At 51.1% G+C, this 27,286-nt stretch overlaps 1 protein-coding gene across 1 annotated transcript in view; it reads left to right on the top strand.

The window, feature by feature from the left end:
- LOC122470912 (transmembrane protein 132B-like) overlaps positions 1 to 27,286 on the top strand; it is a 47,082-nt gene that overhangs the window by 3,459 nt on the left and 16,337 nt on the right. The window contains exon 2 of the mRNA XM_043559160.1: positions 952 to 1,038. Within this exon, the coding sequence (XP_043415095.1) occupies positions 952 to 1,038 (87 nt within the window). The remainder of the gene's footprint in view (positions 1 to 951; positions 1,039 to 27,286) is intronic.

The following is a 27,286-nucleotide window of genomic DNA, read 5'->3' as shown; positions in this document are numbered from 1 at the left end:
TCTTTCGTGTTCTTTGTTTAGTTCCTTTATTACCTGTGTTTATTGTCTAGTAAATGGTTTGAAATTAGAAAAAATAATCCCGAGAAGGGACAACGTTACAGTAGGATAAATCCTTCGAAGCGAATGTAGATCAACAAAGTCAACACCGGAGATTTGCTTTTCCAAACGACACCGGGGCTGAAATGGGACTTGAACCCCAGCGTCTCCAGACCCAAGGTCAACGTTGCCTCTGCTGCCTCCTGTTGAATCTGTGATGAACCCATGTGCTTAATTGTTGGTCAGCGGCCTTCCAAAGGTCCTGGGGAAGATATCCTGCCACTGAGATGTCCCCGGGATTGGGCATGATCACTGATGGAGAGACTCCTCTCTGTGCCTGCCCCAGGCTCATGGGAACCAACCAGTATATTCGCTCCATCTAGCTCCGTCCATGACCCTGAGTCCGTGACCCTGAGTCCAAATCCACTTGGAGAGAGATGGAGACAGAAAAGGAGATAGTGCAAAGTCCTAGATTCTCAGAACACTGAGGATCCCCCAGTGGGATGAGCAGACTCTGATGTGGTCAATGCCTCCCTGGGACTTTGCAGCAGGAATACTGATGAAGATGGAAAATTGCATACTTACAGCCCCTGGGAATATTTTGAGCCAGGCTGCGATGTTTAAACTGAATGCGATCTCTAAACATAGCACATCGATGTCCCCAAACCAAAGCGGCCCATCTGTAGCAGAAACAGCAACTTCTACTTAATGACGCTTAAGCAGGAGCACTACCAGAATGAGCCTGCCTCGAGCGCACAGCCACTCCGTCACTGGAAGCTTCCCGACGCTGCAAGCCGAGGGTGGCCGAGGTGAGCAGCAGACCCTCCAGCCTGGGGTGATGTCTGGAAACCCGGCTGTCCGATCCTGAATGGAGACATCTGGTCCAGTGTTAGCCTGATCGTTGTCTGTCCCCAGGCAGGGCAGTTTGAAGAGGTAGATATGCCAGAGGACGGGCGGGAGGAGATGCACCAGACCACCGTGCGTACAGACAGTGCTCCTGATGTGGGCAGACCTGGGTTCGAATCCCTGCGTTACCGCTGTGCGACCTTGGCCAAATCTCCGAGCCTCTCTGAGCCTCTGTTTCCCCAGCTGCCAAGTGGAGGTGACTCTGCTGGGAGAATAAAGAGGCAGCAGAGCCCTGCGTGTAGTCAGCGCGAGATAGTAAGAGTTACAGCAGCACCAGCTGTAGGATCTGGTAAAAGTGAATCCACATTATCCTCTGGGAAAAACTAACTGAATCCCAGCCGCTGCGGCATCGTGCAGATGCGACAGTGCCTCCTCCAGCATTCGTCGTGATGATCGCTCACCTGGTGAGCAGGTGCCGATGGGGACGTCGAGGCTCGGAGCTGAAATGACTTGCCAAGGTCAGATGGCGACACAAGCATCCACTTTCCGGCTGCTCTGTGGTTCCCTGCACCTCAACCGGGACTCTGTGCCCCTCCTTGTCCTCGAAATGTCCCCTCCCCCCAGCAATTGCAATTCAAAGGCTGAGAGTTCACAGATTGTGTCTGATTGGGATGGAGACCATCTAAGCAATTGGACCCCCCTAGTCCTGGGTCATTAGCTTGCTCTTCCCAGAGTTGGGGGTGGATTTGCTGACCTTCTCTCAGCCAGCCAGGAGCCGAACGGCCAGATCGCTCACTTCACCAGGGTCCTGGCTCTTTCCTGCATCGCATTTGCCTCCCAGTGGGGAGGAGGGCGACCTCTGTTAGGAGGTCTTTGCTGTATTTAGTGCCACGGACAGTTGTCCTCAGGGGCAGGACGCACACCTCACTGTCAGTGGCTGAGCTCTGTCATCTCACACGAGGAACAATTAGGCATCGTTTGGACAGAAGCCACTGGCATTTTCTCCAGAAGGCTTATTCTCATTTTCCCAGTATATTCAGTTCTCTCCTCCCAGGCGGTGACTCATGGCTCTGTCGTTTCTGTGTGAGTTCCAGCTGGAAGGACATCATTTGTAGCTCTCGTGACAAACGGCCAACATAGCAAAATGGATGCATGGCGAGCCGGTGCGTGAACAACGATGGGCAACGTCCTTAGTAATCAGAGCAATGGAAATTAAAACTGTCAGAGATACCTTTACACGCCCATCGGAATGGGCATAATTTGAGAAAAGAATCCGCGTTTTCAAGTGTAGGAGAGGATGTGGAGAAACAGGAACTTTCTAGAGGGGAGTAAAGCGGATGGCCACTTTATTTATCTTTTTTAAAGTTTATTTCTCTGTTTTTGAGAGAGAGATAGAGAGAGAGAATGGGAGAGAGGCAGAGAGAGAGAGAAAATCCCAAGCAGGCTCTGTGCTGTCAGAGCAGAGCCTGATGTGGGGCTTGAACCCACGAACCGTGAGATCGTGACCTGCCTGAGGCGAAATCAAGAGTCCGACGCTTGACCGACTGAGCCACCCAGGTGCCCCTGGATGGCCATTTTATAAAACGGTTGACTTAATTAAAAAAAAAATAAAAAGTTAAACATATACTTCCCTATGGCCCAGGCTTTCCACTTCTTGGTATTTGCCAGTATTTACTAGCCTGGTTCCTGAACGTTGGTAGCAGCCTTATTGGTACCAGCCCATGGAAAGGGCACGAATGTCCACCAACAGGTGCATGGGCAGCCATGTGTCCATATAAGGAAATAACACTAAGCCGTCAGAGGATACATGCTCCAACATGATGGGTCTGAAAATAATTGTGCTAAATGAAAGAAACCACACAGAACATGGGTGATTCCGTTCTTAGGGAGTTACAGTATATGCAACAAACCTATGTCAGAAATCAGGCCAGCGGTCGTGTGCAGATTGGGGTAGGGGTGCGGGGCGGGGGAGGGGGTAGGCGGAGGGATGATCATTGTTCTCTTGCTTTCAGTCATGGTCTTCCAGGCTAACACATAGGTCGCAACTTAGAAAATATTACATTTCTTAAATATATGCGTTCTGTTTTATAGCATGTATACTTCAATAAAACTCTTTAAAATCGTCCTTGGCACATGGTAGATATCTGATAAATACCGTTGGTGAGCCAATCGCACTAGAATTGGGGCAGGGAGAATGATCTTACTCCCCTCCAGCTTTTGTTCCTCCTTTCTTCCCCTTTGCTCTCAAACGATGGGAACACTTGGGGAGGTCGTGGCTTCTGGGACACTTGTCAGTGGTGACCTTAGGCACCAGGTGTCCTGCTGATTTTAAATTTTTTAAATGTTTTTTTTAAATTTATTTTTGAGAGAAAGAGAGACAGAGAGCAGCAAGGGAGGGGCAGAGAGAGGGGGAGACACAGAATCCGAAGGAGGCTCCAGACTCTGAGCTGTCAGCACAGAGCCCGACGCGGGGCTCGAACTCACGGACCACGAGATCATGACCTGCGCCGAAGTCTGATGCTCAACCGACCGAGCCACCCGGGCGCCCTGAGAGAATGAATTTCTGTTATTTTTAAGCCACCAAATTTTGGATAATTTGTTGCAGACAACAAAGAAATGTTGTACAAACGGAGATTAGAATTGTACACAGGTGCTCAATTGTGCGGGGCCTCTCAAGACCACGGAGAGAGCCTGGGTCTTTCCGTAAAGCAGGAAGTCACTGTAGGGCTTTAAGCAGGAGGCTGACATTATCTACCTCATTTATACATAAAACCATTGAATCTGCAAGTCTGGCTACTGCGTGGCATCGGGGTGGGGCATTTCAAGCCTGGAAGGTGGGTGGCAGCTTTGGAAGCTGCTGTCCTCGTCCAGGAGAAGGGACACGGTGGCTGGGGCCAGCGTGGCAGCAGGGGGCGTGGCTAAGGTCCTTCTTGAAGCCCAGACCTGAGATGGTTCCTCTATGACCTGAGCTGATCCGAGAACAGCTTGGGGATTCTGGAGCAGACCAAAGCTTGATGGTCACTTACATTTATTGCTGCTGATGTACATTTAAAGTCGCTTTTGGCCAAAAGCCCCTCTCACATCCTGCAGAACTGGGGAAGGACATCCCAGGGAGGCTCTCGTCCACCGCGTCACCAGCAGGAGGACTCTGTGTTTGCTCCTTGTCTGTCGTGGAGAACAAACACACAAGCAGCCCGGTCTTCCAAAATGCACTCTCCCCACTCCATGGGGGGCGACACACACACACACAGCCCCGTGGAAACTTTCAGAGACCCCGGATTGTGCCGTAGACTCCGCCTCAAAGACCCAGAGGAAGCACTGGTGTGACAGAAAGTCTTGTGTCCTGACGTGGGGGGTGGGGGGAGGACACATTTTATGTCTTGTTCGGATGTTGACCTGCCATGTAAAACTACCTCCCTATCATGGTTCTCTATTTCAGGTACATGTATGGGAAATTCAGATTCGATTGACTGCAGTGCTGGCCATCGCTCAGCTAACTCTTTAACTCCTTCAAACAGGGGCAGCTGTTCATTGGCTCTACATTTAGAGCATCCAGTACCTACAGAGGAATATGAGAGTGTGGACTCTGTTGCAGGCGAGTGTAGACATAGGGAGGGGTGAAGATTTGCAGCCAGCTACTTAATATGCTATTGGAATATATCGCCCAGTAACCGACCACTCAGGATTTCGTTGGCCAGAGCACCTTGCTAAATGGCTGAAATATGTATTTAATCAACTCCTTTGTTTTCTTTAAAAAAACCTTTTTTTAATGTTTATTTATTTTTGAGAGAGAGAGAGAGAGAGACAGAGCACAATCGGAGGAGGGGCAGAGAGACAGGGAGACACAGAATCCGAAGCAGGCTCCAGGCTCTGAGCCATCAGCACAGAGCCCGATGCGGGGCTCCAACTCGTGAGCTGCGAGATCACGACCTGAGCCGAAGTCGGATGCTGAACCGACTGAGCCACCCAGGTGCTCCCAATTTTTTTTTAATATTATAAGCAGTGTTACAGGCTTCTGTTATATGTGATATGTCTTTGTCTAGTCCTCTTGTTATTTCTTTAGATGGTTTCTTAAAATGAAATGACTAATATTTTCACAAATATTTTTAAGATCGCTGCTACCTGTTTGCCAACATGTCTCGCAGAGAAGTCGCAAGACTGATTTCTCATTAACAGTGTGAGAAATGCTTACTCATCCTGATACTGGGCATTGTCAATCTGTTTTTAAAACATACTTGCTAATTTGATGGGGAAAATGTCATATTGTTTTTACTTGTGCTTCTTTTGTAAGTAAGGAACACACTTTTGTACTTACTGATTTCTGGTATTTACATATTTGATTGGTAAGTGGGACACATATATTATCATCACTTGAGCATTTTAGAAATAGTGTGTGTAAACAGGCCGCATGGTTAGCAATTCTTCTATTATGTCTCATTAATTCATTCAAGAAATAATTACTGAGAGCCTCCTCTATATGGTAGGCATGATTCTAGGCGCTGGTGATTTCATAATGACCAAATATAAAAATCTCTGTTCTCTGGGCGCCTGCGTGGCTCAGTCGGTTGAGCGTTGATTTTGGCTCAGGTTATGATCTCACGAACTGTGAGATCGAACCCCAGGTCGGGCTCCGTGCTGGCAGCATGGAGCCTGTTTGGGATTCTCTCACTCTCTCTCTCTCTCTCTCTCTCTCTGCCCCTCCCACCATCCTCAAATAAATAAATATACTTAAAAAAAATCTCTGTTCTCATGGGATTTGGCATCTTCTGGGGCAGAGAGAGATACAATACATGAGTAATGTATGTGGTATGTTAGATCGTGAAAAGTGTTCAGAAAAGAAAGACCAAAGGAAAGGTTGCAATTTTAGAGAGAGTCCAGGAAATTTTTCTCCAAAAAAATGAACATTCTTTCCATCTGAGTAAAGACGAAAGGAAATGTGTGAACTGGCCACAAAGATACCTAGGGATTCCAGGAAGAGGGGACAGCAAGTGCAAAGGCCCTGAGGCAGGAAAGTGTCTGTGTTGGATTGAGGAAATCATGGTGGGTCTTCATGGCCATTGAAGGACTGTGGCTTTTTCTTCGCAGGAATTAGGAGCCGTTGGAGAATTTGAGCAGAGGAAGGATTTGTTTCGTTACACGTTTTGTGAGGCTCACACTGGGTGCTGGTTTGAGGACATACCAAAGAGGAGCAAAGGCAAGGTCGAACGGGTCAGGTGGGAGGCTGCTGGAATAATCCGGACGGTGGATGGTGGGAGTGGCTTGGACCCAAGAGCTAGCAGTGCCAGCGACGGGCAGGACTCCGGTTTTCAGTGTTAGAAGGTGGAGCCCACAGACCGGCTGACAGATTCACGTGATGGTTCTGTTTGGTTTGCTTGGGTTTTTTTTTTTTTTTTTTGGCTATTATCATTTTTAAAATTTTATTTAAATCTAAGCTGGTTGACATATAGTGTAGGAATGGTTTCATGAGTAGAAGTTAGTGACCTGTCACTTCCATATGACGCCCAGGGCTCATCCCAACAAGTGCCCTCCTGATGCCCATCCCCCATCCAGCCCATCCCCCACCCACCTCCCCTCCAGCCGCCTTCAGTTTTTCCTCTGTAGGGCTGCTCCTCTCAAAGGAGCGAAATACCCCTTTCTGGGTGTTTCCTCCAGCCCCCTCCGTCCTCGAGTCACAGATAGCCTTGTTTCTCTCCCCGTTTGCGTCAGTAATGGTCCCTGTGACGTGACGTCATGCACGAACCCCAGAGTCGTTCACAACACCGTCGGACAAGAATGACCTTGGAGATGTCCTCCCCAGACAGAAACGAGAAGCATTCATGATTCCCACAGTAGAGAATTCCGTTGTCTTCTGGTGGATGTCACCCCCCCGTGGCAGGCTGGCCCCGGCGGGTGGAGGGCGGGCGGGGGATGCCCCGCTGACACTTTGGTGACCACACGTAGGACGCTGTCCCTTCCTCGGCCGTGTCCTGTCACATCCGTCAGTTCCGAGCCACAATCTTGACCTCGGAGCTTCTCAGCCTCGGCAAGGCTGGCGTTTTGTGCTGGATAAATCTTTGCCCAGAGAGTCTGTTCCGTGCCTTGTGGGACTTCTAGCAGCGTCCCTGGATTCCGCCTGCCAGATGCCAAAGACGATCTAGACCCTGTCGATGTGCCCGGGAGACACGCTCACCCATGCTTGGCGACCCCGACCGGGACTAAGCTGTGTCCCCGAGTCCACGGGATCTGGATCTGTTGTAGCCCGACTAGGGAAAGAGTAACGTAACCTCCTCACGGGGGCAAACAGCCATCGTCATCTCCCCACCTGGGCCTGAGCCCTCGGGAAAGGGCACTTCCTGCTTCCTGCTCCCTCCTCAGTCACCGACCCTTCTTTGCAAGGTCCCTGTTGTGCCTGTAGTTGGACAAGAACATACTCTTGGGATGTGGGTTCACTTGGTAGCTTCACTGTTGTTTTTCTTTACTCCTTTTTTTTCAAATTTTTATTTATTTATTTTTGAGAGACAGAGTGAGACAAAGTGAGAGTGGGGAGGGGCAGAGCGAGAGGGAGACACAGGATTGGAGGCAGGCTCCAGGCTCTGAACTGTCAGCACAGAGCCTGACGCGGGGCTCGAACCCACAGACTGTGAGATCATGACCTGAGCCGAAGTTGGGCGCTCAACCGACGGAGCCCCCCAGGCGCCCCATCTTTACTCCTTTTTAAAAAGGCCCCGGATCCATAGTCCCAGGAGCTGACATTTGTCTGGATATGGCAAAGGTCGTGATGGGGACAGGGTGACAAAAGGCCACACTGAGGGTCCAGGCTGAATGGAGCAAGGGGTCTTATTTTTTTTTAATGTTTATTTTTGAGAGAGACAGAGAGCAAGCAAGGACAGGCAGAGAAAGAGGGAGACACAGAATCTGAAACAGGGTCCAGGCTCCGAGCTGTCAGCACAGGGCCCGACGCGGGGCTCGAACCCACACACCATGAGATCGTGAACTGGGCTGAAGTCGGACGCTCAACCGACTGAGCCACCCAGGCGCCCCTGGAGGCAGGGGTCTTAGGTAGGCAGTTCCTAGGTAGGAGGGAGACATAAGGCCTTGGATCTCAACCCACCTGCTCCAGCGGCTGTGCCCCCTCCCCCTGGTGTGAACACACCCCCAGGTGTGCAGGTCTGAGGCCTCCGATGGTCCTCTACCCGATGTGCCTCCCCCATGCGGCCACCCTCCACCTTACCTGATTTGGCCTTGTCTGTCAAGCCGGGCAATCTTGATTCTTCAGACAAGAGGTCTGGATCGGGCATCGGTGGTCCTGGGTTCGAGTTCTGCCCCTTACTGTTTTAGCTAAATGACGCTGGAGAAGTCCTTTCTCTTCTCGGGGCCCCTTCTCCTGATTAAAACGAGTCATTTCAATAAGACTCATGTTTGTCACTGGCGGGTTTTCATAGCACAGGCGATGGGGCGCGTGCACCTGCTTGAATGCGCATCGCCACGTGCGTTGATGTGCGTGGACACCGTGTATGCGCGTAGTTGTAATTAAAACGCATTCGGAGGCAGTGAGGGGACGCTGGCCCATGGGACGATATTTTGCAATGCCCATTGCTCACAGCAAGGCTCGTGAGTTGAGGCCTGAGCTGCTTTAAAGAAAAATACCAAGCTGGTGACCTTTTGAAGAGACACGTAATAGCACAGGGCGTGTCGGGGGGTGAGCGTGTGGGGGGTGAGGGGTCTCTGTGCCTCCCTCAGACCCAAGGGCGAGCCCCCCCGCTGCCACTGCTCCCCCGTGGTGTCCACATGCGCGTGCAGGAGGAACCGTGCTCGGGGTCTCGGAGGCGAGCCCCGAATCCCACGGGGGACGCTGTGCAGGGAGGCCCTTCCGAGGCGAGGGATCCCTTGCGTCACCAGCGCAAACACACACCTTTTCCTTGTCATCAGTGTATTTCGTCTTCAGCCGCCTCTGGAGTGGCCTCAGCTGGCCTCTGCTGTGGAAACTGTCTCTTTCAACTTCTACAAAAAAGGAGGTGGGGGGGGGGGGAGAAAGGCAATTAGCACAGTCCTTTGAAGAATTAAGCAGCAGCAATGCTGACGGCTGAGAGAGAGAGAGCCACAGACGGCTTTATGAATTACAATTCAAGCTGAGAAACCCACTGGGGTGCCGTAAAGCGATAACTTGTGGAGTATCGCTTCCCGTGCCTGTTTCTTTAAAATCTGGGGGCCCCCGGGAGAAGTTCTGGTGCGGGAGGGCTGACGATCCAGATAGGAGATACGATGCCACGCAATCGCGAACATGGGGAAGGTTTAGAATAATCCATAAAACAATAGGTACCTGCCGTGCGGCTTTCTGGTATCAAAGTACATCTGGGTCTGGGGGAGACAGAGAAGCTTAATCTGAGTACGTGAAGGTCCAGAGGCTGTTCAACTCGGTGTTTGCATCACCCGAGACATTCCCTGGGTCCCACAGTAAATGTATGCCACCCTTGCCCCCAGATCCACAAAGAACACCGAGAACAAGCTTCTCTGGCCGGTTTTCTTTCCCCCTCCCCTCTTCCCTACTTCTCTCCTGCCTTTCACAGACAGCTAATGTCCCATTGGCCTTTTTTGTTTAATTTTGCCTCCCTTGGGCTTCCCCTAAGCCATTGGAAGGGGTGGCTATTAGATACGCTTTTGTCTGTGAGCAACAGAATAGCTGAGTCATGGTAGTTAAACAGAGCAAAACAAAATGAAATCGGGGCTTATTCGTCTCCAGGGCAAGAGGGCTGGAAGCTTCTGTTTCGGCGCCATGGTTCTATGATATCGGGATCAGAGTTTTTGAGATTCTTTAGATCTTTTCCCTGTACTTGTTGCCTCATGGTGCCAAGATGGCTGCTGTACCTCTCTTCCGGATGGGGCTCTGCCTTCCTTCCCATGGTGGGAGCGGGTTTCCGGGCCGCGGCCTTGAGGGGTATGTGGCGCTGAGACCATGGCGATGTTGCGGCGATGCCCGCTGAGGCCTCTCTGTGAACCCCGAGATACTGGCAGGAGGGGCCCAAATCTGCTCGTCCGTCCCCCAAGACAAGCCTGGATGGGAGCGCCCCTGCCTGTTGTACCTGCTGCCGGCCATCCGGGGTGCTCAGCCTGCTTCTCGGCCTCTCCCTGCCCTCCCTGGGCCCTGCTTTCAGATTCCACCCGGGGAGCTTGAGAGGGTTCAAAGCCACAGATGATGAGACGTGTCTGGAGGAAAGCAAAGGCAGGTACGGTCCCGTTCCCCATGCAAAACACCACTCCTCACGTTAATCTGTTCAGGGAAGGCATGGAGTTTTCTTTGTTTCATAGTAGGATCCACTCACACCAATTCTCTCAACCATTACCCCAGGGACCCTCTTCCAAATGGAGGTTAGAGGGTTGACGTCTGGGAGCAGCAAACGGAAGACAGAGGCAGAGACACTCTGGGCTCCCTGCTCCCGCCCAGACGTAAATCTACAGGAGAAGACTGGTGCCATCAGCCCATCTGTTCGATGATCACCTCCCCACCCGAGGCCGGGTAGACATCACAAAGCCCCTGTCAGACCTGCGATCCTCACAGACCCCGCGACCCAGCCAGCGACCCGTTCTGGACAACGGCGTGTTGTGACCAGCGTTGGAGAAGAGAAGGTACAGGTTACCTTCCCTTTCCCTCCTGATCATAGACCAGGACCATTTTCTGGAGTACAACCTTTGGAAGCAAACTACTGAGACCTTTCCATAGGATAAAAGGCTGGTGATCATACTTCTCATTAAGCAGGGGACCCTGAAAATGGTTGCTTGGCAACTTGAGAGTTCTTTGGGAAAAAAAAGAACCCAAAGGGTTCCCCCAAACTACTGAGGTATCGTTTAGAGGATGAGGAAGTGTTTTCTCTGGACGAAGGCAACGGCCGCCATGTTTCCTTTGTGTTCTTCTAGCAAGATCAACGCCAGACCGTTCCGCGTGAGCCCTGCTTCCTGTAGCCTTAAGAAGGGAGCCCCCTGGGGCGCCTGGGTGGCTCAGTCGGTTGAGCGTCCGAGTTCGGCTCAGGTCGTGATCTCACGGTTCGTGGGTTCGAGCCCCGCGTCGGGCTCTGTGCTGACGGCTGGGAGCCTGGAGCCTGTTTCAGACTCTGTGTCTCCCTCTGTCACCCCACCTCCCCGATTGCACTCTGTCTCTCTCTCTCTCCCTCAAAAATAAATAAACATTTTAAAAAAAAAGATAGGAGCCCCTTCTGTGCTCTAAGACTTAGGCAAAGATATGAGAGAGCTGACTTGGATGTAACACTGGAAATCAAAAACAGCCTGGCTGCCTGTGGGCCGACGCTTATGCATTTGTGCTCCGAGTCCTGCTCAGAAGCGCTGGGCAGCACGTCAGGATTGCTTTGCATGATCATAATTGAGCAAATCATCTACTCTCTATATCAGGCTGGCTCAGTAAATACGTCTCCTTTCTGTTTCGTCTGAAGAAGAAACATCGTGGTGAATAACTCTCACAAAGGGAAAAAAAGTCACCCTGTCCATTGTTCAAATGGCACATAGGAAGGACGGCCCCTCGAGGACCCCTTCTGAGGGCACCTGCTTCCAACGGGCGTGGGAGGGGGCTCGGCGTGGAGGCCACGGGTAGAACACACGAGCTGGTTTTCGGAGACTTTGGCTTATTGCTACCCTCTTGTAACCTTTCCTGAGAGATTTCAATGCCAAAGCCTTGACGGAAAAAGACACAGTTTTCTATCAGATTTTCCCCTGCTGACACACAGACCGCTTTTCTTTGTGGCTAGCTGTTCTCCCCCAAAAATGACTTAACCGATCACACTCTCCCGAGATGAGTTTTTGCTTCTTGGCGAGGGGGAGGGGACCGTGGCGGGCTCAGGGCCGGGGCGGGGGGAGGGGGGTGCATTCAGAATTTCTGCCACGGAGAATGTGGTGACATTTCTCATATCCCCAGCTCCCCTCCCCTCCCCCAGCTCTTTACCAATTCACTCAAGCACTGTCTCTGCTCCAGGTGCTATATACTTGGTTCTAGGCGTAAACAATCAAGTTGTACCCACACTCACTTTCAGGACTTGTGCAGTAGAGCTGAGACACAGGTATGTAAGCGATGTTCCCATATGCTAAGGGGCGGTACGTCTCCGTATTTAAAGAGAGGGCTGACTCTTCCAAGAGGGGCACGTTTCACCTGGGAAGGCTTGAAAGTAAAGACAGTATCGGAATGGGGTTTTGAAGGATCGGTAGGAGTTTGCCAGGAAGAATGAGGAGCCGTGAGTCATGAAATCAGTAGTTACTGTTAACAGCACTAACTGTGCCCCGCACGTGCTTTTTACATGTTTCCAATGCCTTGTCACCATCAGCCATTCAACAGTGTGAGCGAGGGGCCCCCGGGTGGCTCAGTCGCTTAAGCGGCCGACTCCGGCTCAGGTCATGATCTCCCGGTTCGTGGGTTTGAGCCCCGTGTCGGGCTCTGTGCCGACAGCTCGGGGCCTGGAGCCTGCTTCGGATTCTGTGTCTCCCTCTCTCCCTGCCCCTCCCCTGCTCCCGCTCTGTCTCTCAAAAATAAATGTTAAGAAAAGATTCAAAAAAACCGTGTGAGCGAGAGGAGATGCTCAGTATGTCCCTTTTACAGATGAGCCAACGGGGGACTCTCCCAAGCACAGGTAGCTTTTGGAGCAGGCCCGCTGTCCCCAGAACCTGGCTTTCAGCCGTCACACCACACCGGGGGGCGCTGGGGAAGAAAGAGCGTCGGGAAAGAGAGAGAAGCCTGCTGAAGCACGAATGGTTAAAGGAAGTCATCTGCTCAAGGACTGGGTGAGTCCCCAGCTGTGTGGCTCGGGGACGGATAATCAGCCGCGCGGAAGCTTCACAAAATGGGGTGGACAAGTGCGGCCTCTTGCAGGGGCTTGTGGGAACCCCCCTTTCTGGGGGGGTTCCTCTCTTACACCTCCCTCTCCTCTGTCCTTGCCAACACGTGTCGGCTGAGAACATGCTACCTACCAGATGCCTGGATACGCACCGGGATGCAGCTAAACGGGGGCCGGGGTGGCTGGATTGACATCCGGAACACCGTAGTCACAGGTGTGGGGTGGGACAGGCCATGAGGACCGCACGCGTCCCTGGGTCCGAGGTCACCTTGCCTCTGCCTCCGTATCTCCCTTTGATGCCCTCTCTGTATGTCTTTGTGTTGCCTGCTATCTGCTCTGTTAGGTTTCATCTCTGTGTCCTTGGCCGCCTGCCTCTCTCTTGGATTTCCTACTGTTTTTAACCAGCCTGGCTTTCTCATTCCCTCTCTCTCTCTCTCTCCCCCCCACCCCCCGCCCTGTTTCTGTGTTCATTCTGTTAGTCTGCATCGATACTCGCATATTCTGTCCGGCCCTCCCCTCCTCTGCCTGTGACTCTACTCAACATGTGGCTCTTGTCTCTATCTGCCTGTCTCCCTGTCCCTTCCCATCTTCTGTCCAAAGGACTGAGAGTCAACCCGGCTCCGGCCGCGTCTCCCCTGCTGACCGGACCTACCCGTGTCCATATGACAGGAGCCGTGGGGCAGGGGGCCCTCGCTCTTCAGCGAAGCCACCGCCACGGGCCAGGGTTCCAGGCTTCTCTTCCAGAGCTTTGCTCCACAAGCCGCTGTCTCATCAGGGTTGGGTGTTAATTCAGCGACCGATATTTGCATGCTAGCTCTGTGGCAACTGGATGTGCTATTTCATTTTCATTTGGCCCACGGCGGGGAAGAAGGCGCCTTCAGTCAACAAAGACGGTTGCATTAGCAGGTTACAGGCGTAATTAGGCAGAGCTCGACTGAACCGCTAATAGATTCAGGCGCCGGGAAGGAATCAGAGATAAACACTGATTATTCGGTGCCGGCGCTGGGGTGTGCGAATGAGCGGACCCACCTGCATGACGGAGACAGTGTCAGCTAGGCGCGCTCGACCTTGCCTGCCAGGCTCTGCCGTGTTCCCGCCTGTCTGTCATTCCCTCTCCGGCTGGTCTCTCTCTGCCCGATGGCGTGTCCTTTCTTGTGACTGCTGTTAACAACTGACCACAGCGGGGATGACTTAAAACAGCAGAAATGTGCCCTCTCGCTACCCTGGAGGTCGAAAGCCTAAAATCAGCGTGAGCAGGGCCGAAACAAGGCATCTGCAGGGGGCGCGCCCTCAGGAGGCCCCGGGGATGACGCCCTCCCTCCTCCTCTGGTGGCCCCTGGCGTCCCTTGGCTTGTGGCCGCCTCACTGCTGGGCACCTGCCTGTCCCCCTTCCTTCTGCACCAGATGCTCCTGTCCTGCCTCTTAGAGGACACAGGCAGGTGCGTTCAGGGGTCATAATGAGGACGGCTTCCTCTTCTCAAGACCTTGAACTTCATCACCTCCGTGAGTCCCTCTTCTGCCATCAGGAGGACACCGGCACGTCCTCGGGGTCAGGCTGTGACGCCTGTACCGGAGCAGAAGTTACTTTGTTTTTCCGACCGTCTTTGGCCTCATTTCCGTGACTCCGTCTGTCTGAAAGCCCCTGTGCCCCATCTCTGCACTTCCCAGCCCCTCTCGCTGCCTCCGGCTGTCCTTCCAACTACGGGGGTCCCGCTTGTGCCCTTCTGCCTCTGGTTTCTTTGCGCGTGGGGATTCTCTGACGTCCTGTCTTTCCACCTCAGTCTCCTTACCTTATCTGACTGTCTGCCTGCCTCTCGGTCCTGTCCCTCCCCCTCACGCAGACCAGGATTCTGTTCCTCCCTGGCATGGAGCCGGGAGATCACTGGTCGCCCCGCCCGCCCACAGATGCCTGACAGACACCTGTCTCTTGGTTCAGACGCCGCAGACGGAGAGGGGCCCCGAGTGATAACAGAACATCAAGGCTTCGCTTTGCTTGTTGTTCGTTATCAAACGCAGAGGGAGACTCAGCCACGGACCGAGTCCCCTCCGTTTTTCGTGTTTTTTATTCACCGTGACGTGATACAATTCTGCACAGCTACCAACACATTGAAAACCAGACTCCCCCCTCTCCCCCCCACCCCCAGTCACGGTGACAAGTGCAGGCTTTCCCCACGTGACGCTGCAGCCTGGCACGCCCCAGCTCAACGCCTGAGCCGCCTTGTGACCTCAGGGAAGTGACTGGTCTCTGAGTCTCCGCTCCTCTTCTGTAAGGTGCGTGTCCCAGTATTTCCCCCGATGCGAGGCATCCAGGTCGTTCTGTCCTCTCCGTCCCCATCGCGACCTTTGGAGGGCTTTGTCTCAGAGACTCATTCTTTCCAGGGTTCGGCTGACCTTTCCTCCGCTTGGCAAGATAATAATCCTCTCCCTTCCTTCCCTCCTTCCCTTTCTCCAGTCATTGTCCAATCACTGTCCATCCTTGGGAACCACGATAGGATAGACTAGGACTCCCAGATTTGCAGGCGAGGAAGTGGACAGAGGCTCTTGCTGGCTTGGGTCGCCCCAAAACCTGGCAGCACAGCGGAGGTGAGCCCTCACCTGTGACCCTTAGTGACAGCCTCTTGTACCCCCTCATCTTCCCTTCCCCGCAGCGAGGCCGAGGATGTGTGGCTGGGAGTGCAGGAGCTGGTGTCTGTCTCTGAACAGTAAGTGAAAATGGGTTGCAGGTGGGAAGGCTTTACACGCTTTAGGATGATGGGGGAAATGTAGGGACTGTAGGCCAGCACCCCCCACAATGGACTCATGGTGGAAAGGGCACTGATGTGTGTTGCTATGGTGACAGAGTGCCTCAAAGACACCAAGGGCAGGAGACTCTCTCCGCCTCCCCCCGCCATCTTGCTTAAGGATAACCTGAAACCAGCCCCGGAGCTCATATTTCTGCTTCTTTCTACAAAGGTGCTTCCTTGTTGCCCTTCCTACAGGACTCCTTTCTCTGCTTTTCATGTAGGTGGCATGAAATGGCCACCAGCTGCTCCTGGGTTTATGCCCCTACCTCTCAAGAAAAGAGCTAAGACAGAGACTTAACCCCCCCAAACCCATGGCTGTTGCCTCAAGACCCAGTTTGGGGCAAGTTCACCAATGGGCAACTCAGTGGTGGCCAGGGTAGGTGGGTCACGCTTCCCAGCTTCCCAGAATGGCTTCTGGGGTCCCTGTAGCTGTCCCCAGGCAGAAGCATATCAGGAAGAGAGAAATTCCTAATGAGCGTTTGAATAGCACTGCCTCACATTTATTTAACAAACATGGGGTGGCCACTCATTCACCATGTTGCAGACACGAAAGTTGGTCTTTCACTCTCATTGGATTGCCAGTCCCTTCGAGTTTTCTCGGTTCAGATGCTCCCACTCTTGCCGGAAGGGGCAATTTGTCTTTATGGTTGCCTCCCCAGCTTCCAGCTTTCCGTGCACAGGTTAGAAACTCACCTGTTTTATATTCTGCCTGCAAGTTGTACAGATGCATTTAATCGAGAAAACTTGGTGAACGATACATAAAGCCCAGTGGCCAGTCGCTTCCTCGCAGTGACCCCGGGGGGCAGGTAGGTGGATGCTATTATCTAGTTAGTCTTGGCTACTGATGGACGTTCTCCATCCACAGGGATGGTGATAATGGGAGTTTCCTCCAGCTTTCCCGTCTCCCCATATTAGCTATTACCCCCTTGACACAGCAAGTGTGCTTTGAGCTGAGCTGAATTTTTATTGAATTTTTCTCTAAGTGCTATCTTATTTGAAATGTCTTTCCTCATTTTCTGCAGGGACCAACAGGTAGCTGCATTTTGAAAGTGTATACCACCAGGATAGCCTATTATCAGAGGCCACAAAAATAGAGTTTAAGTGGTAGGCTAGGCAGACTTCAGAGTTATCTGATGCCCAGCACGGGGATTGAAAATCATGATTTACGTGGTAGCAAAAACCTGAGTTTTTCTCTGCCGGAAGTTTACAGCTGTCTTGAAGTTTTATAAATCATGACTCGAGGCACGTGAGGGCAAAGGGAGAAAAATGGAATGAAGTCACCTTCAGAGGTTGGCGTTGGACCTCAGGGCTTGCGGCTTCTCCTGGAGCTTTCGGGATGTAGGCGGATTGGGTATATCATAAACCACAAGCCTTGTGGTCAATACTCGTGAGCCTTGGGGCTCCTTCGGTATTTCTCTACTGGCCGAACTTCACATAGTGCAAAACACACTTAATTAGTTCTTGTTGTGCATTCTTTCTCATTTAACTAAAGTTTTAGGAGGTCAGTGTTCACCCTCAAAGATCCCTTTTTAGTTAGATAAGATGACGTTGTAACTGCATTTATTGGAGGAGGTGATTTGGCTGAGGAAATAACACGGTATTCAGCCCATCTAGGACGGTGGGTGTTGACTCTAAGAGTCTCTCTTCCGATCTTGGCTGTGCCCCTGAGCAGCCGCTGTGTTAACCCAACCAGCCAGCTGGTGAGGAACAGAAACCGTGGCACATGCATCTGCTAAGAGAAGCAATGCACAGAGCTGGTCTCTACAGCGGTGGGGGTGGCAGGCACGTCAGAAACCCAAGGGGCAGGCTGTCAGGATGCGGACCCGGAAAGCTGGACAGCAGCTGAGGTTGCCATCCGCTCATGGGATTCTTCTTTCTTCAAAAACCTCAGCTCTGCTTCCAAGAACATCTCTCCACATCTGTACTTTTGTCTAAACTGCCACGACGTCTTTTTATCCCCAATTGCTCAGGGCTTTCCCAATGGACATCTTAATTATTTGTGTTTGTTTATTTTTTCTTGTGAGAATGGATTCTTCCGAGTGGGGAATCTGTATCACTTGTTTGTTTGTTTATTGGTCATCTTAATGTACAGAATAGAAAAATGACCGAAGTATGCGTTCAGGTAAGGCTTGGTGCACAAATGGATGAATGCATGAATGGATGAATGAGTGGGTGGATGAGTGGATGGATGGATAAGTGAATGGATGTGTGAGTGAATGGATGAATGAATGATTTGGATGAGTGAATGGATGAATGAGTGGATGGACGAGTGGATGAATGGATGGGAGAATGAGTGAATGATTGGATGAATGGGTGGATGAATGGATGAGAGGATGGATGGATAAGTGAATGGATGTGTGAGTGAATGGACAGGTGAGTGAATGGACGAATGAATGATTTGGATGAGTGAATGGATGAATGAGTGAGTGAATGAGTGGATGGGTGGATGGATGGATGGATAAGTAAATGGATGTGTGAGTGAATGGACAGGTGAGTGAATGTATGGATGTATGAATGGATGGATGAATGATTATAATTCTATCTAGAAGGAGAAAAAAATCCCCAAATATGTATAACATGCCAATGCTACACCTTCCTTAGCTCAATTACCATGTTTTCAAATTTGCGCTCCAAATTTTCTGTTTTCTTGCCCAGTAGTTGTTAGTTCCAAATTTTTATCAAAGAAAAACACATCATCTGTCTGTAGAAGAGAAGAAAAATAGCGCTTACCATATAGATGGTTGAGAAGGTCAAGTTGAGCACCACAATTGCATGTTCCTTCACACCTGTTCTTTCTAACCCCATGCCCTGGCATCTATCAGGAGTGGACTATGAAACGATTGAATGAGCAGGACCAGGATGCCAAGAAAGAACTGTGTCTTTCTGGAAATACAGAATGTGCCTAAATGATTCATTGGCAAAGTAAGCATTCTCTCTGTCAAAAATATCCAGTCTAAGACCCATGGAATTAGACTCCGAGTTTGCTTTTGTTTTTGCCAATCTGGGAGTAAATTTGTGTGTCCCTTTAGGAATTGAGCTTGTGTGTAGGGATGTCTATAATGTTTTACCTCCACTTGATTCAAAGCTCCATAGGATAAGAACTCTATCTCATTCACCAATGTTTATCACACACAGAAGTACTAATGTGTATGTAGGACAGATGTATTAGGGAAATCTGTCAGCTAGAGCTGTCCTCACAAAATACCATGGGCTGGGTGACTTAAACAGTAGAAATTCATTTTATCAGTAAGGTTTGAAAGCAAGGTGCTCTCAGGGCTGGTGTCTTGTGAGGCCACTCTTGCTGGCTTTCAGGTAGCTGCCTCCTGGCTGTGTCCTCACATGGCCCTTTATCTGTGCACATGCACAGAGGAGGAGGTCCCTGGTGTCTGTCCCTCTTCTTATAAGGACACCGCTTCTATTGCACTGCACCCTAATCACCTCACGGGATCCTCATGACCCCCACCCAGAGGCCCTCTCTCCAAACACAGTCACACTGGGGTTAGGGCTTCGGCATGTGAATTTGGGGAGATGCAGTTCATTCCAGAGCTCTTTCCCAAGATGCAGTGAGCTCTCTCTGTGGTCGTTTAGTCTTTGCTAGAACGTCCCTGGGGAAGACCCTGCTGTTGGACATCTTCCAAGAGGACTGGTATCTGGAGCATCTTTGTCGAAGTGATCTGACTTGGGCTTGCAACCTTGGCCCAAGTGGGGTTTTGCTTCATGGGATGCTTTTGTTCCAACAGGGACGATGGTCTGCTCTGAGCACAGCGATGGGCAGGGGGCTTGGTGGGCAACCAGCTGGGATACGGATATGTGTCCTGTCCGTGGAAGGCGATAACCAGCCTGAGGGAAAGGACTAGTTAACTCTTTTTGGAGCTCTCACTCCTTCTCACTCACTCGCACTCTCACGATTTGCTAGGCACTGCTGATTCATTTAACTCACACATGTTTTTGAGGCAAGTAAGACTATTTATCACGTGATGTTATAGACGTGTGATCAGAGGTGCAGAGATGTTAGGAAACTCACCCCGGGTCGCCCAGTAGGCAGGTACTCACGGGTGCTTGCAGGCCCCAGAGCTGCCCCTCCCCACACTGCACATCACTGAATTTTCAGCATGGATGTGTCGACAGAGGCCGTCCTCAGAAACAAGTAGCCAAAGTACCGTTCCTGCTAACCCTCCATCAAAGGGATCTGTTAGTTGGAGCGAGCTTTTTTGAGTTTTCAAAAACACTTCTGTATTTAACCACATCACCTCTAAACCTCATATCATTTCTTGTTTTGTTTTTCCTTTTTCTTTCCAGTTTCTTTGAAGGTCTTTTCCGGAAGGAAGACAGATGTGATTTCCAGGGTGCGATTATAGTGCAACCTTTGAGAATCTACCTTTGTGACTGAGGGCTGGGCTGCTGTTTTTCCGTTACTGGTAACTGTATTGTTTGCCAGTGAACCTTGGCTTCCAGAACACCAGAAGCCAGTCCCACATGATCAGCAAGGGGCTGGATTGTTTTCTCATTCTTGGACAGAAATAGCTAAAAACCCTATTGCCGCTCTGGAAGGTGGCGCCATTGCTGCGCTGGAAGGTGGCGCCATTGCTGCTCTGGAAGGTGGCGCCTACCAGCTTACTCCGCGATAATAAAGTTTCCAGGTTCCCAATATCCACTGGACTGAGCACTAATGAGGTGGCAAAAGACTCCCCCCAAAATTTGCATTAACATTTTAAAGGCTTTCCTGCCCCCAGGGAAGCATCTTCTTTTCACACTTAGTTTACAATGGGTATGTTTCCTGATAGATGTGCTGTCAGAGAAAATCTGAACTGCTGTTTGCTCAGAAATGCAAAGGAAATTGGTCACTAAGTCGAAGGTGATGTCATCTCTGGAGATGGTCGGAAGCCTGCGGTTCCTGGGTGAAGTCCAAATGAGCTCACCTCCCAAGGTCTCTTTAGATGGTTCAACATTGGGTGAATTTAGAGGAAGTGATAAAGTGATCACTGATCCGCTTCCTGAACGCAGACCCGTAGAGGGGCATGCTTGAGCCTTAGTGACGGAGGTGAGGACCTTATGGAAGATTCTGGCTGGAGGCACCTGCACCCAGGTGATACACAATGGCGACCGGCACGTCTACCATAAGCTCTTAGGTTAATTATGGTTGTTTGGTTTTCTGTAGTGGAAACATCACACCGGCTCAAGCATGTTCTCCTTAAGAGGAAGTGTCCTGGCTTATACAACTGAAAACATCATGATGCCACTATACAAAGTTGGGTCAAGGGTCTCTCTGGTTGAACCTGACTTTTTCTAGAACTTTTCCTTCCTGAGAGAGGCCCTCTACGTGGGGACGCTGGACCACACTTAGGTCCCCAGATGGCTCAGGGCCCCTCCTCTGCCTAGGTTTTTCCTCCTGGCCTCTCTCACTCCACGGCTACCCTGCCTTGCACAGGGATCAGCCTGTTGGCTTCCTGGACTGGTTTTATGAGGATATGCATGGGACAGGTTGGTCCTTCCCTGAGATTCCAGCTTCCTGAGGGCAGGAACCATGTCTAGTTTACCTCTGCATTGACGGGGTCTATACGGATGGGGTTTTGGAGTGGTGGTGATCCAGAGCTGACGGCCAAGAAAGATATTTTGAGACATCTTTGGTACAAAAAAGTGGTTTTATTAAAGCATGGGTGCAGAACCCGTGGGCAGAAAGAGCTGCACTGGGGTCTTGACTGGTTGCATATTGTGGAGTTGGAGGAGGTAAAGTCAAAAGGGAAGCCCCCAGAAGAACTTTGATATGCTAAAGAGGATACCTGAGACAGGAGCCCTAGCTATTGTCAAGCTAAGGTTGTTTTCCCTCTAGTGAGACTAACTTTACATCAGGACGGGGTTCCTGGGGAAATGTTAAACTCTGTATTTGCCTCAACTATTTGTCAATGGGCTGCAGGTGATAAAGAAATTTAATTTTTACCTGCCGTTTCCTTCTTGTCTTTGTTCCCACATCACCGTGGAGGGGAGGGTGATGTTGGGGCTCCCGGAAACTGAGTCCATACGTTGCTGGAGATGAGTCTATTGATAAGATTGCCTTTTTCTTGTAATTTACTAAGACGTTTATGAACCGATGGAGACTCATGTCCTACAGGACTGTGACCTCTATCAGCTAACCATTCGTTTTCCTCTTTCCTGTGTTCTTGGGCAGCCAGGAGTGCCCGAGGCATGTCACACACATGTCCCACCTGGGGCGGGTGTTGTTCGCGGGTGCTTTGTGCTCAGCTTGCCTTATGCTCCCTCATCAATATTACTACTACCACTAACAATAATAGAATTATTATCCCACCTAGGAGCTCACACTAGGTCGTGCAATGACCATGTTGATATGCACACCAGCAGGTGCACACATATGGAGAATTTCAATCCGTAATGGCAACCATAGGACGTCAGCCCTGGGCTTAGCCTTGGCTGTGGAAACGCAGAAAGTAAGTACGCGGTTCTTAGCTGGGATTTGAGACATAAGATGGATGCCTCTTCCTTGGCCATGGTGGCCAACACTTCCTGCAAGTTATTGGGCATCATCTCCATCCCATTGGCTAACCCCAGGAGCCGAGAATTTAAATATAAACCATCAGGCAGTTCAGAGTTCTTGCCTGGCTTTGTTTTCCCTTCTCTCTGTAATGTCGCCATCAGCCATCCCTTTCTGGTTGGAGATATGGCATCTATTTCCTGGCTTCTGGACTGGAGATAACACCTTGTTCTTAACCTTCGGCTCCCGCTGTGTAGATTATGATTTCAGTATTAATTAGACAGGTTTTTTTCCCCCCCAGTACGGTTTTGGCAACTTCCATTAAGAACGAACATTCTTAAATCCTTTAATGTGGCAAGTTCCCCAGCTTCTCTGCTGGCCCAGAATGTCACCGGAACTTCTCCCTCCTCCCGGGGCGAAGCCTCCCTGGCCCGTCTCCAGCTACCTGCAGCCAACTGTGTCCTCAGGAACACGGGGCTCTCAGAGCTTTGGGGCCCTTCGTGGGCTGCAAGTCTCAGACGCTGCTTAACCCTGGCTCTTACTGCCTTGTTCCTTTTGGAGATGCATTCATTTTGAGCTCAGTGAGAGAAATGAACACCTTCATTTCTGTGGCACGTGGGTGGGTGGCTCAGTTGGTGGAGTGTCAGACTCTTGATTGTCGCTCAGGCCATAACCCCAGGGTCATGAGATCGAGCCCAATGTCTGACTCCATGCTCACAGCATGAAGCCTTCATGGGATTCTCTCTCTCTCTCTCTCTCTCTTTCTCTCTCCCCCTTTTCTGCTCATGCCCAGCAGGAAGGGAATTTCATTTTCCTGAGTTTCAGCAAAAGCCCTGGGATTGACTTGACGGGAGCAGTTCACGCCCCATCTCGTTTCCGGCCTGGCTGCTTTGCTCAGGGGACGGGAACGTGATGACTGTCACGTCTGGGTCACCGGCCACTCCTGGATCTGGCTCTATGCAGTTGGAAGAGACGGAGCATGAGGAAGTGAGGTCTCTCCAGGGAAAATCAGAGCTCTGCCACTCAGAGAAGCAGGAACGACTACCAGGCCATCAGCAGTAATAACAGAGTTCCACTCCGACTTGCCTGGCCTCTTAAAAATGCCGCAAAGCACAGGAGAGAGAGCATTCAAGCTATGACAGCGCCTGATCTCGATGTGATGCTGATTACAGACTCGCTACTCTACGGAACTCCTGTGTCTAGTTCACGTAAGGCTCTCTAGTTCTGAGGGAGGGTATGTCACTATCCCCACTTTACGGAGGGGGAAACTGAGACAGGAAAGGTAAGTAACGCCCAAGACTTCACAAGTCGTAAGTAGGGGCCTGGATGTGTAGCCAGGCCTGTGCTGTTCTGCCGTCCGTGCTCATAACCACCACTGTATTCTCCCCCTGCTGCAGAAAAGCAAGGTTCGTCTCCTGACTACTGACTGTGAGGCTCAGCGAGTCGGTTCAACTCCAAGAACCTCAGTTTCTTCCTCTTAACAGAGAAGATGAGTTCAGGCCGCCTCCCCAGCCCCGTATGCGCATATGATACAATACCGTTATTCATTAGTCAATCAGCAAACATCCATGTTTTCAGGTCCTTCTCCAGGCCAAACAGGCAACAGCAGTGAGGCATTTCCCATCATTGACAATTTGTGAAATGCCCTTCGTGAAACAAATACACGCTTATTTTTACTCTCACTGCCGCTCCTGGGAATAATTCAGTGGGCTTGTGGGTTGTGTCTCTGCAAGTTAGAACAATTTTTTTAGTGTTTATTTATTTTTGAGAGAGAGAGACAGAAGGCCAGTGAGGGAGGGGCAGAGAGCGGAAGGAAGACACAGAATCCAAAGCAGGTTCCAGGCTCTGAGCCGTCGGCACAGAGCCCGACGCGGGGCTCAAACTCATGAACCGCGAGATCGTGACCTGAGCCGAAGTTGGACGCTCAACCGACGGAGCCCCCCCGGCGTCCGTGTCTCTGCAAGTTGAAAACCCTAAGTGTGAGGGCACTTTCCAGGCACGTTGACGACGGTAGAGACCGCAGCTTGGCTGTGTTCAGCCCTTAGTGGAGGCCTTTTACTAAACTCTATAAGATGCTATTAGTCATAGCCCTGAGGTTGCCAAGGCCTCCCTTTGTGACCATCGTTCTAATACAAAGTGACACTGGGAAGCCCGCAAGGTGAGGCTCGGGCAGGCACTTGGGTAACACCTGTCAGCCCGGCCTCAGCCGTGACAGACGACGCCAGCGGCTCCCGGAGGCACCTGCTCTGTCGTCCCCGTGGCTCCACTTTGCAAAGCCGATCTTGCCATTAAAAGGCTTCATGGTGGAATGGCGGCCTCTGCAAAAGACAGAGCCAGGTGCATTGAGAGCTGTGTGCCAGGAGCTGACGTCCCCTTGCCTGAGAAGCCCCCACCCCGGCTGACCCTGAGCAAAGCAGTGGCCTGGCCCTCTGCTCAGTGTGGCTGAGGGATGCACAGACCCGTCAGATGACTGCAGCTCCCTGGCAGGTGGCCTGAGAGCCATGGGGCACATTCCCCCTCCTGGCGAGTTCCGGGAGGGACCCGATCCCTCTTCGGTTCTGCTCTGCTTGTTTACCTGGAGCCCAGGGGACTGTGCGCTCACTCCCTACTGCCCTTGGACCTGCCGTTTCCCTCTTAGGTCAGGCTGTGTAGACACCCAAAGCCTGCCATCCACTGTCTGTCCGCCGCCCCTCCCCTGCCTCTCTGTTTCTTCCCTGGCCCTGTGCTCGTATTTTGACCTCACCATTGAAATAAAATGCTCATTCCTTCCCATTTCATATTGCTGATGATGCATTTCAGACAGTCTTTAGAATTGTGATTATATGTGGGTAGATATGCTGCATAGACGTGTATACTGCGGAGTGCAGCGCCCGGGCCACCTGGCATTGGTCTGGGTCCTGGTGTTATTACACCGCACCTTACCTCGGCCAAGTCATGCCAAGTTTCCAAGCCCAGCTGCGTGATCGCCTCCAAATACCGATCTCCTACTCAGTACAGTGTCTTCTTGTTTGTTTCATGGCCAGTATGAGACGATTTTCCGGTTTTCCCAAGTTCCTCCAGACTGGCCTTTCTTTACGGCAACCAGGAAGGTAGAGATTGGAGAACTATTTTATTCGCTTTTTGTCAAAAAATTTTAACGTTTGTTCATTTTTGAGAGACAGAGAGTGAGTATGGGGGGGTGGGTGGGTGACAGAGAGAGACGGAGACACAGAATCCAAAGGAGGCTCCAGGCTCCAAGCTGTTAGCCTGATGGGGGGCTCGAACTCACAAATCGCAAGATCATGACCTGAGCTGAAGTTGGACGCTCAATCGACTGAGCCACCCAGATGCCCCTTATTTGCTTTTTAAAAATTTCTTGATAGGGGCGCCTGGGTGGCTCAGTCGGTTAAGCGTCCGACTTTGGCTCAGGTCATGATCTCACGCTTCGTGGGTTCGAGCCCCGCGTCGGGCTCTGCGCTGACAGCTCGGGGCCTGGAGCCTGCTTCGGATTCTGTGTCTCCCTCTCTCTCTGCCCCTTCACTCACTATCTGTCTGTCTCTCTAAATAATAAACATGAAAAAATTACAAAAATATATCGATTAACTTGGGGAATGATTCTCCGGTGCCTGGTTCTGTCCTCCAGCCTTTTTCATCAGTTACTTAAAGTGATGGATCCTATAGGCCTTTCACATACAAGTGATAGAGTCTCCATTTCACCGTAACTAAGGCTCTGGGAAGTTTATGTGCCCACATCAGTTGGGTACCAAACAAGTAAAACAAGGTTTGAGTCCCGATTCGTCCCACTCCAGAGTCTGTGTTTGGTCGGCTCAGAGCTACCACCCAGGAGGATACAAACTCAGGAACACTGGTGAATCTCCGGGATTTTTTCATGGGGTGGTGTATTTGTGAGGGGCCCCGTGGATTGTGACAGCACACGGGCATCGCAGCGGATGCCAAAGGAGGAAGATCAATCAGAGTCTTGGACCCTCTGGGGAAGCACATGGAAAAGCCAATACTTCTGCACAGAACCAGGCTTATGGTAGTCACCTAGGGTAGCGTGATAAGGGGTACAGCAAAACGAGACAAAAACGGAACAAAACAAGAATACGGTCCGATGGGAAATGGGTCCGATGGGTTTAGAGAGGGTCTTTCTGCACAAAGAAGGCATCCCTCAAGACTGAATCAATGTGCACTCTCATATTCTGCATTATCCACATGTTCATTAAAAAATCAGTGGCCAGACCGATCAATGCAACTGCAGGGGCCGAGACCTGTCAGCACAGAGACCACACATCGCAGAGAAGTAGGCACCTGCTCTTCGGGAAGAAGGGGTTCTTTCAGGTCCAATCAATAGGCGACATCTGCAGCCTGCGTAACCCACGGAATGCTGATAGAGCTGTTTGAAAACACCAGGGCTAATCAGTTCTGTTGTTACTTGATTTAACTTCGAGAATTGCCTTGTTTCATTGATGGAAAGGGAGCAGGATTAAGAGGGAAAAGAAAATGCTTTTCATATGCGATCCAGGCAAGAGAGTGTGAGATGAAAATCAACTATTTTAACATGGGAACGCCCCCTTTGTAGGACGGGGGGGTTTGGGGGCTTGACTTGCAGATGGGGGCAGGCGGGTCCCCCTGGCAGGCTGGAGGGCAGTGGTCAGCTTCAGGCACAGGCTGTGCAAGTCCCCGGTGTGAGTGTGCTGTCGGGACCCTCGTCATAAGTGCTGGGTTTGAGCTCATTTCGAAGGTTTCCCAATCCTGACAGTTGAAGTCTGATACTTCTGTCTCAGGAGGATCTGTGCTGTGCATTGTAGGGGATTTACACGCATCTCTAGCGTTTACTCACTAGATGCCAGTGGCAACCACCTGCCTGAATTGTGACAACCAAAAATGCCCCCCAGAATAGCTTTACGCTAGAGGTAAAACTGTCCCTGGGTGAGAACCACCGAATTCTACCTCCAGAAAAAAGATGGGATGGAGGGGAATATATTGGACCCCGTAAGCCCATGTTTAGAAGTTTGGGGCTTTAGGGATGATCAGCAGCCAGAGATGAAACCATTGCCAGACATTGTCTATGCATCTCTTACTTCTCGACACCAGTTTTCCTTCTCCTGACAAGCTTGTCCATGCAATTGGGACTGTGGCCACAAGTAGCTTCAAGCTCATATCTGTGCAACTCTATGATCAGGAAGGAAAAGAATCTTTTCCAACGAAGTTCAGTCCAAAAGCTCCCTCAAAGGGCTCTGGTCCAGCTTTGGTAACACATCTGACTGTAAGTGACTTCTAAGCTGTCTGTGTTGGGAGGGAGCTGAGGGATTCTGTTGGCTCACATGCTCTCTTGTTGGGCA

The sequence above is a fragment of the Prionailurus bengalensis genome, chromosome D3 (assembly GCF_016509475.1).
Source record: "Prionailurus bengalensis isolate Pbe53 chromosome D3, Fcat_Pben_1.1_paternal_pri, whole genome shotgun sequence".
NCBI lineage: Eukaryota > Metazoa > Chordata > Mammalia > Carnivora > Felidae > Prionailurus > Prionailurus bengalensis.
Note: the sequence above shows the minus strand (reverse complement) of the source record. Positions and strands in the feature narration are given on the sequence as shown.